This window comes from Lichenostomus cassidix, unplaced genomic scaffold (genome assembly GCF_008360975.1).
Source record: "Lichenostomus cassidix isolate B80296 unplaced genomic scaffold, HeHo_3.0 HiC_scaffold_43, whole genome shotgun sequence".
NCBI lineage: Eukaryota > Metazoa > Chordata > Aves > Passeriformes > Meliphagidae > Lichenostomus > Lichenostomus cassidix.
In genome coordinates this window covers 3,266,167-3,279,917 of record NW_028147635.1, presented here as the reverse complement: position 1 = coordinate 3,279,917, position 13,751 = coordinate 3,266,167, and the positions used below count along the sequence as shown (strand labels likewise).

General features: G+C 54.0%; 2 protein-coding genes across 2 annotated transcripts in view; one reads left to right on the top strand and one right to left on the bottom strand.

The window, feature by feature from the left end:
* Positions 1-13,751, top strand: part of LOC146421185 (uncharacterized) — a 262,722-nt gene that overhangs the window by 206,126 nt on the left and 42,845 nt on the right. Inside the window, exon 4 of the mRNA XM_085047577.1 lies at positions 1,239-1,638. Within this exon, the coding sequence (XP_084903703.1) occupies positions 1,239-1,638 (400 nt within the window). The remainder of the gene's footprint in view (positions 1-1,238; positions 1,639-13,751) is intronic.
* The window catches only part of LOC146421186 (uncharacterized), a 200,937-nt gene that overhangs the window by 162,334 nt on the left and 24,852 nt on the right, over positions 1-13,751 (bottom strand). Inside the window, exon 3 of the mRNA XM_085047574.1 lies at positions 11,101-11,740. Coding sequence (XP_084903700.1) covers positions 11,101-11,740 — 640 coding nt within the window. The remainder of the gene's footprint in view (positions 1-11,100; positions 11,741-13,751) is intronic.

Sequence of the window (13,751 nt, the reverse complement as noted above, 5' to 3'; positions counted from 1 at the left end):
AGTGACTCAGCTGAGATGACTCCCTCCAGGGAAGCACCAGCACAGTCCCACCTACCATGAGGGGTCATCTCTGCTAATGGGCCATCGTGGACTCAATGGCACCAGCACAATGGGCAGCTGAAATGACTGAGACCATCAAAGACTCCCCAAATATCCCATGACTCACAGGATGACATCTTTCCATAGTCAAACTCCCTGCCCTGGGGGAGGTACTGAGCATTGCCACCTGAACCTGAGCATATATAATCTGGCTTTGGGGATGTGGGACACAACTCAACAGATCCAGAGAAGGAGGAGCAGAACTTCCACAGGACTGCAGCCACTGCTTTAGACAAGACTGCAACTACCACTTCAGAAGGACTGTGATCACCACTCAGACCAACAGGTTTGGTTTCCTTTTGCTTAGTCTTGGCATACAATGGGAGCATGTGGCGCTTAGCACAGGAACTAAGGAACACCATGCTGTTCTTCTCCGAGGGTGCCTGGTTATACTCTGCCTTTGTGAGTTAAAGCTGTGTCATTGTATTTCTTGTAATCTGGTGGATTGTGACTCCCATTTAATCTCTCCTGGGGCAGTTTGAGGGAATCCATTTCTCCTGCCAGTTTAAACCAGCACAGCGTTTCAGAGATTTTTTACAGTGACTATACAGCCAGTGATTTCTAGAGATGGACTGGGGCAGGAATAACCTTCAAACCCAATGGACTCACACCTTGTTTTTCCTCCCAAAAGAGGATTTCCCATTGCCAAACTTGGCTGGATGGAGAAGGAGACTGTGAGGAAGAGGAAGATGCCCCAGGACAGCCAGGCAGGTGAGGAGGAAGTCACTTCCCCTTTCCTGCTCTCTTCTCCTCCATCTCCCAGCCCAGCATTGCCCCTGGCTGCAGGACAACCCTGCTGCTGACACCGTCATGCCGAGAATCGATTGGGGGGATCTCCTTCCCCTTCCCTCTGGCATGGAGGCAAATCCCAAATCCTCTCCTTGTGTTTCCACCCCCAGGCAACAAGCTGACAACAGAGAGTAAGGAGGACAAATCCTCCCTGAAGAACCTCATGGAAGAGGCCATTTTGAGCAACCCCATGGTGCAGGAATCCAATGGGGAGGAAAAGCCCTGGAGATCCCACATGAGGAGAGGCTCCAAACCAAGCCCAGGGTGCTGTGAGGAGCAAAGACCCACCCTGTGCCAGGAAATTGGCCAGCAATCGAGTCAGAGCTATGAGCAGGTTGCCCATGAGCAGCTTCATACCAGGGAGAAGCCCTACAAGTGCTTGGAATGTGGGAGGAGCTTCAGGACAAGCTCTCTCCTGATCCGCCACCAGATGATCCACACTGGGGAAAGACCCTACGAGTGTGGGGAATGTGGGAAGAGCTTCAGCCAGAGCTCCAATCTGATCCGCCACCAGAGGATCCATACTGGGGAGAGGCCCTATGAGTGTCCCGAGTGTGGGAAGAGGTTTCAGACCAGCTCCAATCTCCTCGTACATCAGCGGATTCACACTGAGGAGAGGCCCTTCCGCTGCCCTGACTGCAGGAAAGGCTTCAAGCTCAACTCCACTCTTGTCAGGCACCGGCGCATCCACACTGGGGAGAGACCCTATGACTGTGGGGAGTGTGGGAAGAGCTTCAGCCAGAGCTCTAAGTTGACCAAACACCAATGGGGCCACCAGTAAGAGAAGCCCTGCACAAGCCCCAACTGCAGGAAGAGCTTTTTCTTCTGCTCCAGCATTATTGCCTAAAGCCTCATGGTTTTACTGCTATTTGGGAGGGGTGTTTGGTGTTCGGGAGCTATTCTGGATGATTTGGTGCTTCTGGGGTATTTGGTACAGCTTCTTTCTCCATTTTGTTTTTGAAAAGCAAAGAGGGTTCATCCAGTACCTCAAAACCACTGAATTCCACTGGAAAGTACTCAATCTTACCCCAAAATGGCTCAATCCCTGCCCAAAATGACTCAATTCCACAGCCCCTCAGTGTGGGATGACATTTGAAGGGGATTGGGCAAAGTGGGATGCAGTTCTGGAGGGGTGAGATGGGCATTGGGTGGGACAGGATGGGTGGGATGGGAATTGGAGGGGTGGACTGGGGGAAATAGGGCTTGGGAAGGGGGTTTTGATGTCTAGGAGGGGTGAGATGGGTTGGGGTGGGGATTGGGAGTATGGGGCAGGGTCTGGAATGAGACAGCCAAAGGTTGGGGTTGATGAAGGGAGGGGAAACCTGTTCCTGAGTGGGTTTTTGGGTGTTATATAACTGGATTATTCCTCATGAGCCTTGAGGCAATAAAGAAAAAGGAGGTTCATCCTTTTGGTGTAGTGCTGTGTGTTGGGATTTGGCAGGAACCACAGCACAGTGGGCGCCAGCCTGGCCCAGCCCGGGCTCCTAGCAGGAGCAGCAGCAGCATTGCCAGCCCTTCCCAGCTGCTCCTGCCTTGGCTTCCCCAGGGGTTTTCCAGGGCAATTCTGGAGTACAGCAACAATCCCCCACAAACTGGTCACTGGGCTCAGCCCTTGGCCTTTCTGCTTCCTCCAACCAACCCAGGCTTCTCTCAGCATTCCAGTTCCCTGCTCAGAGCCCTTGGCTCCCTGCAATCCTGGCCCCAAGGATCTGCTCTCACGAGTCCCTGGGGAGCCTTTGGCAGTCTCTGCCCTCAGTGGGGCTCATTGATGCTCCAAGGGACTTGGAGTTTTGCTTCTGATTCCTTGAGCAGCTTCTTCCACCTTGTGGAAGTCCCTGAGGGTCACAGACTCAGCCCCAAATCCACCGTGGGGCTCATTAAAATACAGAAAGCCCTCAGGAGTTCTTTGTCTTCCTTCCATTGTCTTCAAGTGTTCAGGGTTTGTACAGCTCATTGGAGTCCCTTTGGTGTTCTTTTTAGGTAGGGAAATTGCAAAGTGCAACTCACTTTTTTTTTTTTATCCAAGGGTTTTTGTTGGGTGTTTTTTTCAGTTCAGAGAAGAGGTGTTAGAAGCATTCTCCACATGGTCTAATGTTGAATGTCTCCTAAGAAAGGGTGGACACATAGAAGAATGAGCCCCTTGAGGGCTGACCCTGTTGGGACAACCTGCTCCTCACCCCCAACCTCACCATGGCTGACATTGCCCACCTGGCACTGACATCCCTGTTCCCTGCATCACAAACTTGTCCCCTGAGCTCTGCAGCTGGCTGTCCCAGCCCATTGCTCCATGTTCCACCTGCTCTCCTCAGGGCTCTGCCTGCACACATGCCCAGGAGGAGTTTTCCCATTTGTGAAGAAAGAATGGAAAAGCCTGAGCAGGTTTCCTACACAACAAACCCCCCTTGAGAACCACATGCTCAGTACAGGCTGCCTCTGATGATGTCACCTTTCTACAAGGGACAATGTGACCAGAAGTGATCTCTGTAAGCAGAATTCTCTGTCTCTTCAAGCAGAATTCTCTGTCCCTGTCCTTTCCCTTGATCTCTGTTGCAGATGGAAGTTGATGGTGCCATTCTCACCTTTAACCCCTCTTTTGAATACAAACAGATGTACCCAAGAATGTTAAGCAGATGTTGCTCAATGTTTATGCAAAGCTTTTGTGTTCCCTATGGAATTACAGAGATCACTGTGACACTTTGGGGCCACATGGAACCATGGAGACCAAAGTGACACTGCAGGGCCTCATAGATGAAGGGAGACCATTGTGACTCTGTGGTGCCTCTTGGAACCAAGGGGTCATTGTGACACAGTGGGGCCTCATGGAACCCAGGAGTGCATTGTGACACTACAGAACCTCATGGAATGAAGGGGACACTGTGACACTGTGGGGCCTTGTTGGAACTCAGGAGACCATTGGTGACAGAACAGGAGCTCATGGAACATGTGGGGCATTGTGACACTGCAGGGCCTCGTGGAAGCAAGGAGACCATGGTGACACTGAAGAACTTCAGGGAACCAAATATCTATTGGGACACAGTAGGGCATCATTGGAACCAAGGAAACATTGCTGACAGTATGGAAGGTCATTGAATCAAGGGGACATTGTGATAAAACAGAGTGTCATGGAACCAATTGTCTACTGGGACCTTGAGGATCCAAGGAGACCATGGTGACACTACAGAAACTCATGGAACCAATGGACCATTGTGACACTGCAGAACCAACACAGCTGCTGGACCTTGTCACCTGGCCCTGCACAGCTCCCTTGGGAGGCACGGCAGAACCAACACCCTGGGAGCCTCGGGAATGCCCTCTGGGATCCATGGCACACACTACAATGAGCTGGAATTCCCGTTTCTTGCAAGGAAAAGATCTTTCTGCTTTCTGAAGGCAAAGCTCTTAAGAACGGGCCAAAAGCCAAGTGCAGCAAGATCTTGCAATGACACTTCACTGCCAGCCTTCATCGCTACATCCATGGTTGTTTTAGCTCATGGATTGGGAACAAAAATCATGGCAGGGTCTTTGGCTTGGATTTGCCCTGGCTCCAGACCAGATCAGAGACTTGGGGAATATCAGGTGAGGTCTCACCTGCAGGTTGGGCTCTCTGCTGGGTCAATCAGGGGCTGCTGGCACAGGGCAGTGAAGCAAAGAGAAATCATTCCACCAGCAGTGAATTTTGGCAACAACTGTGAAACAGAGACCTGAGACAGCAATAGTGACAGGTGAAAGGTGTGTTAGAAACAGGGCAATTTCTTCTCAAAATTCAGTGATTTAGTCTGTGGCCTTGCTAGAAGTGTGTCACCTACACTGTTTCCCTGAATTCAACACATCTTGACTACTAATGGATGCCTTTTTCTTGGAATGGACAACAGACCTTCATGTGCGCAAGACACAAAAGCAGATCAGAGGAAACAAATTTAAAAGTTTAAAAACCCAAGAACAATCACTGACAAAACTGCATAAGATTTTTTAACACAATAGTTTTTCTTTTATTTAATCATTGGTCAGTATGTATGTTGCTTCTAACTACTTCTTTATGTCTTTTAAACCAGAGATATTTATTATTATTTCTTTTTAGTATTTATGATGCCTTTTGAATGCCATGTACAACAGATGGATGCAATCGAAAGTTGTTTTCTATCTCAAATGGACAGAAAAACTTGTTTCTTCATCCTAAAGAGACTAAATCCCTTGTGTTTGGCATCACACCTCACATAACTTTGGTCCCAATATCTCCACAGGGAATTTTGGCCCTGGGTCAGCCAAGTGGTGATGGTGACACCCTTAGGACGGCCATTCGGGCAGGTGTCCGAAGGCATTGGGAACTGCACGGACCTTCTATAGCAGCAATGCCTGTGTTTATTCTCTCTGTCTTTATCCCCTCTTTCTTCTGTCTGTCTTTACTCTCTCAGCCTTTATCCTCTCTGTCTTTTCTCTCCGTCTATTCCCTCTCTCTATTCCCTCTCTCTATTCCCTCTGTCTTTACTCATTCTGTCTTTATTCTCTCTGCCTTTACTCTCTCTATCTTCACTCTCGCTGTCTGTTTTCTCTCTCCATTCTCTCTCTCCTTATTCTCTCTCTCCCCTCACAGCCGAGCAGGGCTGGCGGGAGCCGCGCTCCCCTCAGCGCCCCTGAGCAATGGCGGCAGCAATGGCGGCGCCGCTCCCTCAGCGCCGCCCTGGCCCCGGCGGGCGGGGAGCCCTCGGCAGCGCCCTGGGGGCAGCAGGACCGAGCCCCGGCCCCGGGCTGTGTCCCCGTGGCGCCGCAGAGCCCAGGGCACACACGGGCAGGGCACTCGGCGCCATCGCCCCCAGCCCCGCAGCCCCTTTGGAACCCGGCCCGGGGCTCGCCCTGCCTCCTCCAAGGCCCTGCTGGGCTCCAGCTGTTGCTCAGGGCTCTGTGGGGATCTTGTGCTCGGCCCGAGCGGACTTTGTTTGCAGCCCGGGCTGCTGAGGGTCAGCCGTGAAATGTCCCTGCAGGGCACTTTTAATGGGATCAGCCCGGTGCTTCCTTTGTGCTGTGCCTTGCGCTGCTGTTTTATTCTGCTTTTAGAGCCTGCCTGGGAAGATCAGCCCCCAGGAGAGCAGAGCCTGCTGAGAGATCCAACATTCTCACCCTAAGCAAGGGATGGAACAGCACACACTGCTGAAAAGACTCCAGCTGTTCTCAAGGCATACGGAAAGCTGAAACTGTCAATTTTGCTATTTGGTGCTGCATCCGTGTATAAAAGAATGCCCTGAAATGTCAGCTTTCCAGAAAATGTCCTGCATTGGTGTTTCCCTTGCTGGTGACAGTCTTTTCAACCCAGCCTTCTGGGGCCTGACCTCTCTGCTGCTGTAGTTCCATGGACAGAGGTTGTTGTCTTTTCCCCTTCCCATGGGCAGGCTGTGTTCAGCCATCTCCAGGACAGCAGGGCCACATCCCATGTCACTGTGACCTGGCAAGACAAAAACCATCACTCCAAAAGTGCCTCCCTTTCTCCTTCTTCCCAGGCATTTGGCCCTGGTAGTGGGTTTTGCTGCTGGTTGCTGCAGGAGGGAGACCACTGTGACACTTTGGGGCACATGGATCCAAGGAAACCCTTGTGACACTGTGGAGCCTCATGGAACCTGGGGGCCACTGTGACACTGCAGGGCCTTGTGGAACCAAGGAGACCATGGTGACACTGTGGCACCCTGTGGAACCAAATATCCATTGTGACAGTATGGGACCTCATGGAACCAACTGTCCTTTGTGACAGCACAGATCCAAGGAGTCCATGGTCTTGCTCATTGTTTATGCAAAGCTTTTTTATTCCTCATGGAATCCAGGAGAGCCTTGTTACACAGCAGAGCTTCATGGAACCAAGGGTCCGTGGTGACACTTTGGAACTAAGGAGACCATTGCTGAGAGTACAGAACCTCATGGAACCAAAAGTCCATGTGACAGAGCAAGGCCTCGTGGAGCTCCTGGCAAGTGGCAGCGCTGCAGAGAGACAGCTCTGCCCAGGAGCAGATCCTGTGCACAGCCCAGCAGGGCTGGGGCACTGCCAGGCCATCTCAGGGACACCAGCAGGGCACACCCAGAGCTCACAGGTGCTCAGCATTGGCAGGGGCTGTGCCATGGCCCAGAGGGGGCTGTGTCATAGCCATGGGCACCTCTGGGGCTGTGTCAGAGAGCCACAGAGCAGCTGTGATGTCAGAAAGGGGCTGTGTGACATCTCAGAGTAGGTTGTGTGAGGTCACAGATTGGACTATGACATCCCAGAATTGGTTGTGTGAGGTCATGGAGCAGCTACGGCATCACAGAGGGGACTGTGTGACACCACAGGGCAGGCTGTGATATCGCAGGGTTGCTGTATGACATCAGAGCAGGCTGTGCAGTTACAGAGTGAGCTGTGTAACATCATTGAGTGGCTGTATGGCATCACAGAGTTGGCTGTGTGACATTACTGACTGGCTTGTGACACCACAGAGCAGGCTGTGACATCCTAGAGCAGGGTGTGGTATGTGACATCAAAGAGAGGGCTGTGGAATCACTGGTTGGTTGTGTGACATCATACAGCAGGCTGTGAGGTCAGAGAATAGACTGTGTGACATGACAGGGTGGCAATATGACGTCATCAAATGTGCTGTGACATCACAGGACAGCTTCATGAGACCATAGTGAAGGCGGTGTGAAATCACAGAGTTGCCTGTGACATCACAGAGTGGGCTATGACAACACACGGTGGCTGTGTGACATCACTGGGTAACTGTATGACATCACTGGGGAGGTCACTCTACCCCAGCCCCCCCTCACAATTCCCCCAGACAAGTCCAACTGTGCTCGTGCACAGCAGGGTCCCCTGTCCCCCCAGGTCCCCCCTGCCCCCCAGTGCCACAGCCTCCCCCAGAGGATGTTCCACGAGATTGACCCCCAGAGCCTGACATGGGGACAGGGGGGACAGGGCCCTGGGGGGTGGGACAGGGGGACAGGGACCCCCCAGAAGTGTCCCTGTGTCCCCCAGGGCAAGAGCCTGGCCCAGGGCTCCTTCACCCTCTTACGAACGAGGGCTTGAGAACACCTAAAAAATCCCCAGCAAAGGATGAGCAAAATCAGATTTAATATTCAGTGACAGCACAACAAAGTTCCTTGGCAAGAGTCACTCTGCTCCTGACTGCACAGTTCAGGCACACCAAGGGAAAAAAGCAACAACAAAACCAGGCAATCAAACCAGAAATGAACCGAGAACTGTCCCTGTGTGTGTCTGTGTCTGTAGGTGTGACAAAAGGATAGTGAGAGCAAGGATAAAAGGAATGCAGCCTAAGAGCTTAAGAGCCCTCAAACTTAACAGAACTTAACTTCTACATTAACCTTAACATATACCTTAAACTTAACAACTTAGCAAAAGAACAACCCCTAGCAGCATTTCACTTAGCTCATACCTTATGACTGAACCTCACTTACAGGCCTAACTCACTCAGATATCCAAGGCACTTCAACACCTCCCAGAGCAGCATTTCTCCCCCATTTCCAGAGCACAGGCACATGTGTGGGCACACAGACAGAAAGAGGCAGTGCCAGGGAGCTGTCAGAAATTGCCCTGGAGGGCAGGGAAATGCTCACTGGGGATGCTTTTGCATCTCCCCAGCAGGTGAAGGGTTGAGCCTGGAGGAGTGGGGGGATCGGCCCAGGGTCCCTCGTTGTTCGGGGATGCCCCGAGTGCAGCAAACGGGAGAGTTCCCGGCTCGGAGAGGCCCCACTCAGAGGGAGCTCACTGCTCCAGGAGAGCTCCAAGGGGCTCCTTTTGGAGCCCTGTTGATAGGGCCCCAAGAGATGGGCTTTAGTCACAGCAATGTTCCATCCTGGCTGCATTTCGCATCAACAGCTTTCTCTGACACTGTGAGAACAGGGATGTTGTGCCACTGAGGGGAGAAAAACAGTTCCCAAGGCTGCTCCTAAAGCAACCAGGAGCTGGTTGGACAGCAGCAGTGCCTGGGAGCAGACAGTGTTTGTGATCAGCTGCAGAGGAGCTGAGCCCAGGGGCTGTTGGCCAAGGCTGAGGCCTAACGAGCATTTCTCAGATCCAGGGCTGCCCTGGAAAGGTGGTGGTGGGGATAATTCCCACCCTCAGTGTGCTCCCAGTTCCTCCCAGTATTTCCATGTCTGTGCTCCAAGTGCTGCTCACAGCCCTGATCCGTGGGGATGAGAATGTCCCGCTCCCTTCCCGGGGCAGTGTCACACCTGAGCCAGGTGTGCAGGGCAGGACCTTGCCCTGACCCCAAGCACTGTCCCACCTGCAGGATCTGCTTCCCATCAGCCTCTTCCTCCTGCAGCCCCAAGCCCAGGTTGGTGCTAAACAAAGGGCACTGGCTCAGGGTCATCCCCCGCCGGGGGCTGTGCACCCCCTCTGCCCCCTACCCAAGTTCCCTCCTGGGGGCAGCAGGAGCTGGGTCAGGAGCCCTGTGGGGAGGGAAAAAGAGGTGACACTTGGATGGGGGTCACACATGCTCTCAGAAACACATATGACCCCTGTGGACAGCCTTCACCTTCTCCCGCAGGGCCAGGAGGATGAACTCCAACATGGAGCCCCCAAACCCCAGCAGCACCTTGGGGGGTGGGGTATGGTGGCAGCTTTGGGGATCTGGGTTTGTCATGACCACTCAAAAACCCTCTCCCAGCCCCACAGCACGCTCCCAGGCCCCTCAAACTACCCAACAGCTCCTCCTAGGATGCTCCCAAACCACTCCCTGCAATATCAATGGGCCCAAGAGCCACCATGACCCCATTCCCATCTCCACCTAAACCCACCCAAATTCTCTCCAAGTCACACAGCACAGCCAGGACCCCAAACCTCTCTCACAGAGCCTGCCAAACTCCCTCTCTGCACCACAAATGCCCCCAAAAGCCACAAAAGCCCCTCCCAACCCCTCCTAGGATTCCCTAAACCCCCTCCCACCCCCCATGGCACTGACCAGGAGAGGCTGGTGAACAGGAACATCCACAGCTGGGAGCAGCTCAGGCACTTCAGCAGTGATTTGGGCACTTTGGGGGTACACCCCACATGGGGAGACCCAGGCCAGGGACTGGGACAGAAAACTGGAATTCCTGGAGAACAGATGGGCTCAGGTAGACACATTCTGCCAGCACAACTATGAGACTGTTGTCCTGTCCCCCAGCCTGGGCAGCCCCAGGACATCCATATTTAAGAAGAAATCAAAACAATGTGAGCAAGCACTTCTTTTTAGACAGTGGATGAGGAGGAGGTGAGAATATGTGAGGGAAAACAACATGGAGACACCAAGGTCAGTGGAGAAGGTGGGGGAGGAGGTGCTTCAGGCGCCAGAGCTGAAAATCCTCTGCTGGCCGTGGTGAGGACCATGGTGAAGCAGGTTGTCCCCCTGCAGCCCATGGGGTCCACGAGGGGTGCAGAGATCCACCCACAGCCCATGGGGAGGTGCTCACGCTAGAGGAGCAGGTGGATGCCTGGAGGAAGCTGTGATCCAGTGGGAGTCCCAGTGCAGGGAAAGGCCTTGTTCCTTGGGATGGAAACAGCCTGGCCTGGGCTCAGAGCTCTGAACCCTGTGGACAAGAACTCATGGGGCAGCAGATTCCAGCAGCTGCTGCTCGAGAGATTGGACCCATGGCAAAGAAGTTTGCAGAGGACTGTCTCCAGTGGGAGGGACCCATGGCTAAATAGAGGACTCCTCTCCCTGAACAGCAGAAGAAATTTTGGTCATGGACTGACCAAAAAAAACCCATACCCTGCCCGCCACAACCCCCTGCGCTATTGGTGGGAAAGAGGGAGGGGGGTGAGCAGAGAAACAGTGTATTAAGAGCTTATCTTTAGTTCTCATTTGCCTCCTCTGACTCTGTTTAGGGTTAGGTTACCAATAAACCACTTTGCAACTTTAAGTTCTCAATCTGTTTTACCCCTCAGTGCATCCTGCCTGGTTCATTATCTTGAGTCATCAGCCCTCTGTGTGTGTGTGTGTCTGTTAGGGTATTTTTTTTCCCCTCCCCTCTGCACAGCTGCAGCAGGGGAGAGAAGAGAAAGCAGATTTCATAGGTGCCTGGCATTTGGCCAGGGTCAAACCACAACACTGGGTCACTGGGAGTGTGGGTCACCAGGGCTCTTCCCAGAGTGGGTCCTCCGGTGTTGGATGAATATGGAGCAGTGCATGAAGCTCTTCCCCCACTCGCGGCACTCGCAGGGCTTCCCTTACTGGTGCCTCTGTCGGTGTTGGGTCAAGTGAGAGCTCCTGGAGAAGCTCTTCCCACACTCGGGACAGCTGTAAGGCCTCTCCCCAGTGTGGATGCGCCGGTGCCTGATGAGGTGGGAGTTGCGCTTGAAGCCTTTCCTGCACTCAGGGCAGCGGAAAGGCCTCTCCTGTGTGTGAATCCGCTCATGGATGAGGAGATCTGAGCTGGTCTGAAACCTCTTCCCACACTCGGAACACTCAAAGGGCCTCTCCCCAGTGTGGATGCGCCGGTGGGTGATGAGGTGGGAGTTATGTTTGAAGCCCTTTCTGCAGTCAGGGCAACGGAAGGGCCTCTCGTCTGTGTGAATACGCTGGTGTAGGAGGAGAGCTGAGCTGGTCTGAAACCTCTTCCTGCACTTGGAACACTCATAGGGCCTCTCTCCAGTGTGGCTCCTCTTGTGACGGATCAGGTGGGAGCTCCGGCTGAAGCTCTTCCCACATTCCCCACACTCATAGGGTCTCTCCCCAGTATGGATGCGCCGGTGCCTGATGAGGGTGGAGTTGTGCTTGAAGCCCTTCCTGCAGTCAGGACAGTGAAAAGGCCTCTCGTCTCTGTGAATCCGCTCATGGATGAGGAGATCTGAGCTGCTCTGAAACCTCTTCCCACACTCAGAACACTCATAGGGTCTCTCCCCAGTGTGGATCCTCTTGTGACAGATCAGATTGGAGCTCTGGCTGAAGCTCTTCCCACATTCCCCACACTCATAGGGCTTCTCCCCTGTGTGGATCCGATGGTGGTCCATAAGCTTGGAGATCTTTCTGAATCTCTTCCCACATTTCCCACACTCGTAGGGCTTCTTGGTCTCATGAAGCTTCTCAGGAATCTCCAGCTCTGAACTCTGGCTGGAGCTCATGCCAACATTCTGGCACAGGGTGGGTCTTTGCTCTTTAGAGCACCCTGGGCGGGGTTTGCAGCCCCTCCTTGTGCAGCATCTCTGGGGCTTTTCCTCCTGGTTGGATTCCTGGGTCATGGAGCTGCTCAAAATAGCCTCTTCCATGAGGTTCTGCTGTAAGGACTTGTCCTCCCTGGTCTCTCTCCTCAGCTCGTTGCCTGGGGCAGAAAGGACAAGGAGAGGATTTGGGATTTGCCTCCATGCCAGAGGGAAGGGGAAGGAGATCCCCCCAGTCCACCCCTACCAGGACAGAGTCAGCAGCAGGGTTGTCCTGCAGCCAGGGGTGATGCTGAGCTGGGAGATGGAGGAGAAGAGAGAAGGAAAGGGGCAGTGACTTCCTCCTCACCTGCCTGGCTGTCCTGGGGCATCTTCTTCCTCACAGCCTCCTTCTCCATCTGGCCAAGTTTTGGGAATCGGAAATCCTCGTCTGGGTAAAAAAAAGGGTGTGAGTGCCTTGGGTTGGGGGTTCCTCCTGCCCAAGTCTATCTCTAGAAGTCACCGGGTGTTTTGTGTCTATAAAATCCTCCTAAAATAAGAATGAGTTCAGAAAAAGTCTCCCAGGAGTTCCCCCTTTCCAGTCTTCTGTCTTTGGGGTTCAGGAGTTCCCTATTCTTGAAGCTGCTGGGGCTCCCATGGGTCCTGGGGATCCCCCTTCTCCTGGGTCCTGATTAGGGATGCCGTGGGGTTTCGGTGCTCCCAGGGGTCCCTTCTTCCCTGATTGTGCTTTTGCTCCCAGGGCTCCCAGGCTCCCCCCACTCCAGGCACTCGGGGCTTCCCCCTCTCCCCATCACCCCTTTCAGTGTCACAGTGTCCCAGCCCTGCCTCATCTCCAGCCTCCCCCACCCCTCCAGGCTGCCAGGGGTCCCCCAGCTCTGGTATTGCCCCTGTCTGCTCTCTCCACTTGGGAAGTACAATGTTCCACCCTCCCAGCTCTCTCAGGGATCCCCAAAACTGATGTCCTGTCCTGTTGATAGCAGGCAATTCCCAAATGGATCCCCCAATATTCCACCAAAGGTGCATTTATGGCTCAGCTTTGGAGTCTTGCAAGATCCAAACATACCCTCTGACCCAAAAAATCCCCACCAGGGGCATGCAAAGATATCTGGTGCTCACTTCCAGAATCTGCGAGTTCCAAACACCCCTCAAAAACTAACACCCTCCCAGAGACCCCCCGATAGCTTTGGGGTGAGCTCCTCCTCCCTGGTGACCTGTGGAATGCAGGGGGGGCAATGATCCCAGAGCCAGGGTTGCTGCAGACACAGTGGGTGGTGAAACCTCATGGTTCTGCTGCTCCTCCTTTTCCTGCTCCTCCTCCTCTCTCCCTCCTCTTCCTCCCGCTCCTCCTCTGCTCCCACCCCAGAACCCCATTCCCCACCCTCCTCTGCCCCACGGCTGCTGCAGCACTGGCTGCTGGGTGGGGGGAACACCCCGATCAGCCCCAGGGATGGACAGGGGGCTTGGGGCTTGGGTATCAGCTGTGCCGGGCAGGGCCAGGCAATGCCTGCGGGGCTCCCCCCGCACTCGGCCCCCAGTTGCTGGGACAGCAAGGGGGGCCCAGCCTGGGCGCCCCCCACCTCCCCCCTCCCCAAATTCCGCTCCCGGGGGCGCTGGGGGCGAGCGGGGGGCGCAGGTGGGGTCCAGAGGTGCCGGAGCCACGTGTTCCCCCGCTGCCAGCACCACCCCCGGAGGATCAGGGGTACCCCAAAACTCCCTCACAGCTGCTGGATACCGCACAAGCTCCTAAGGA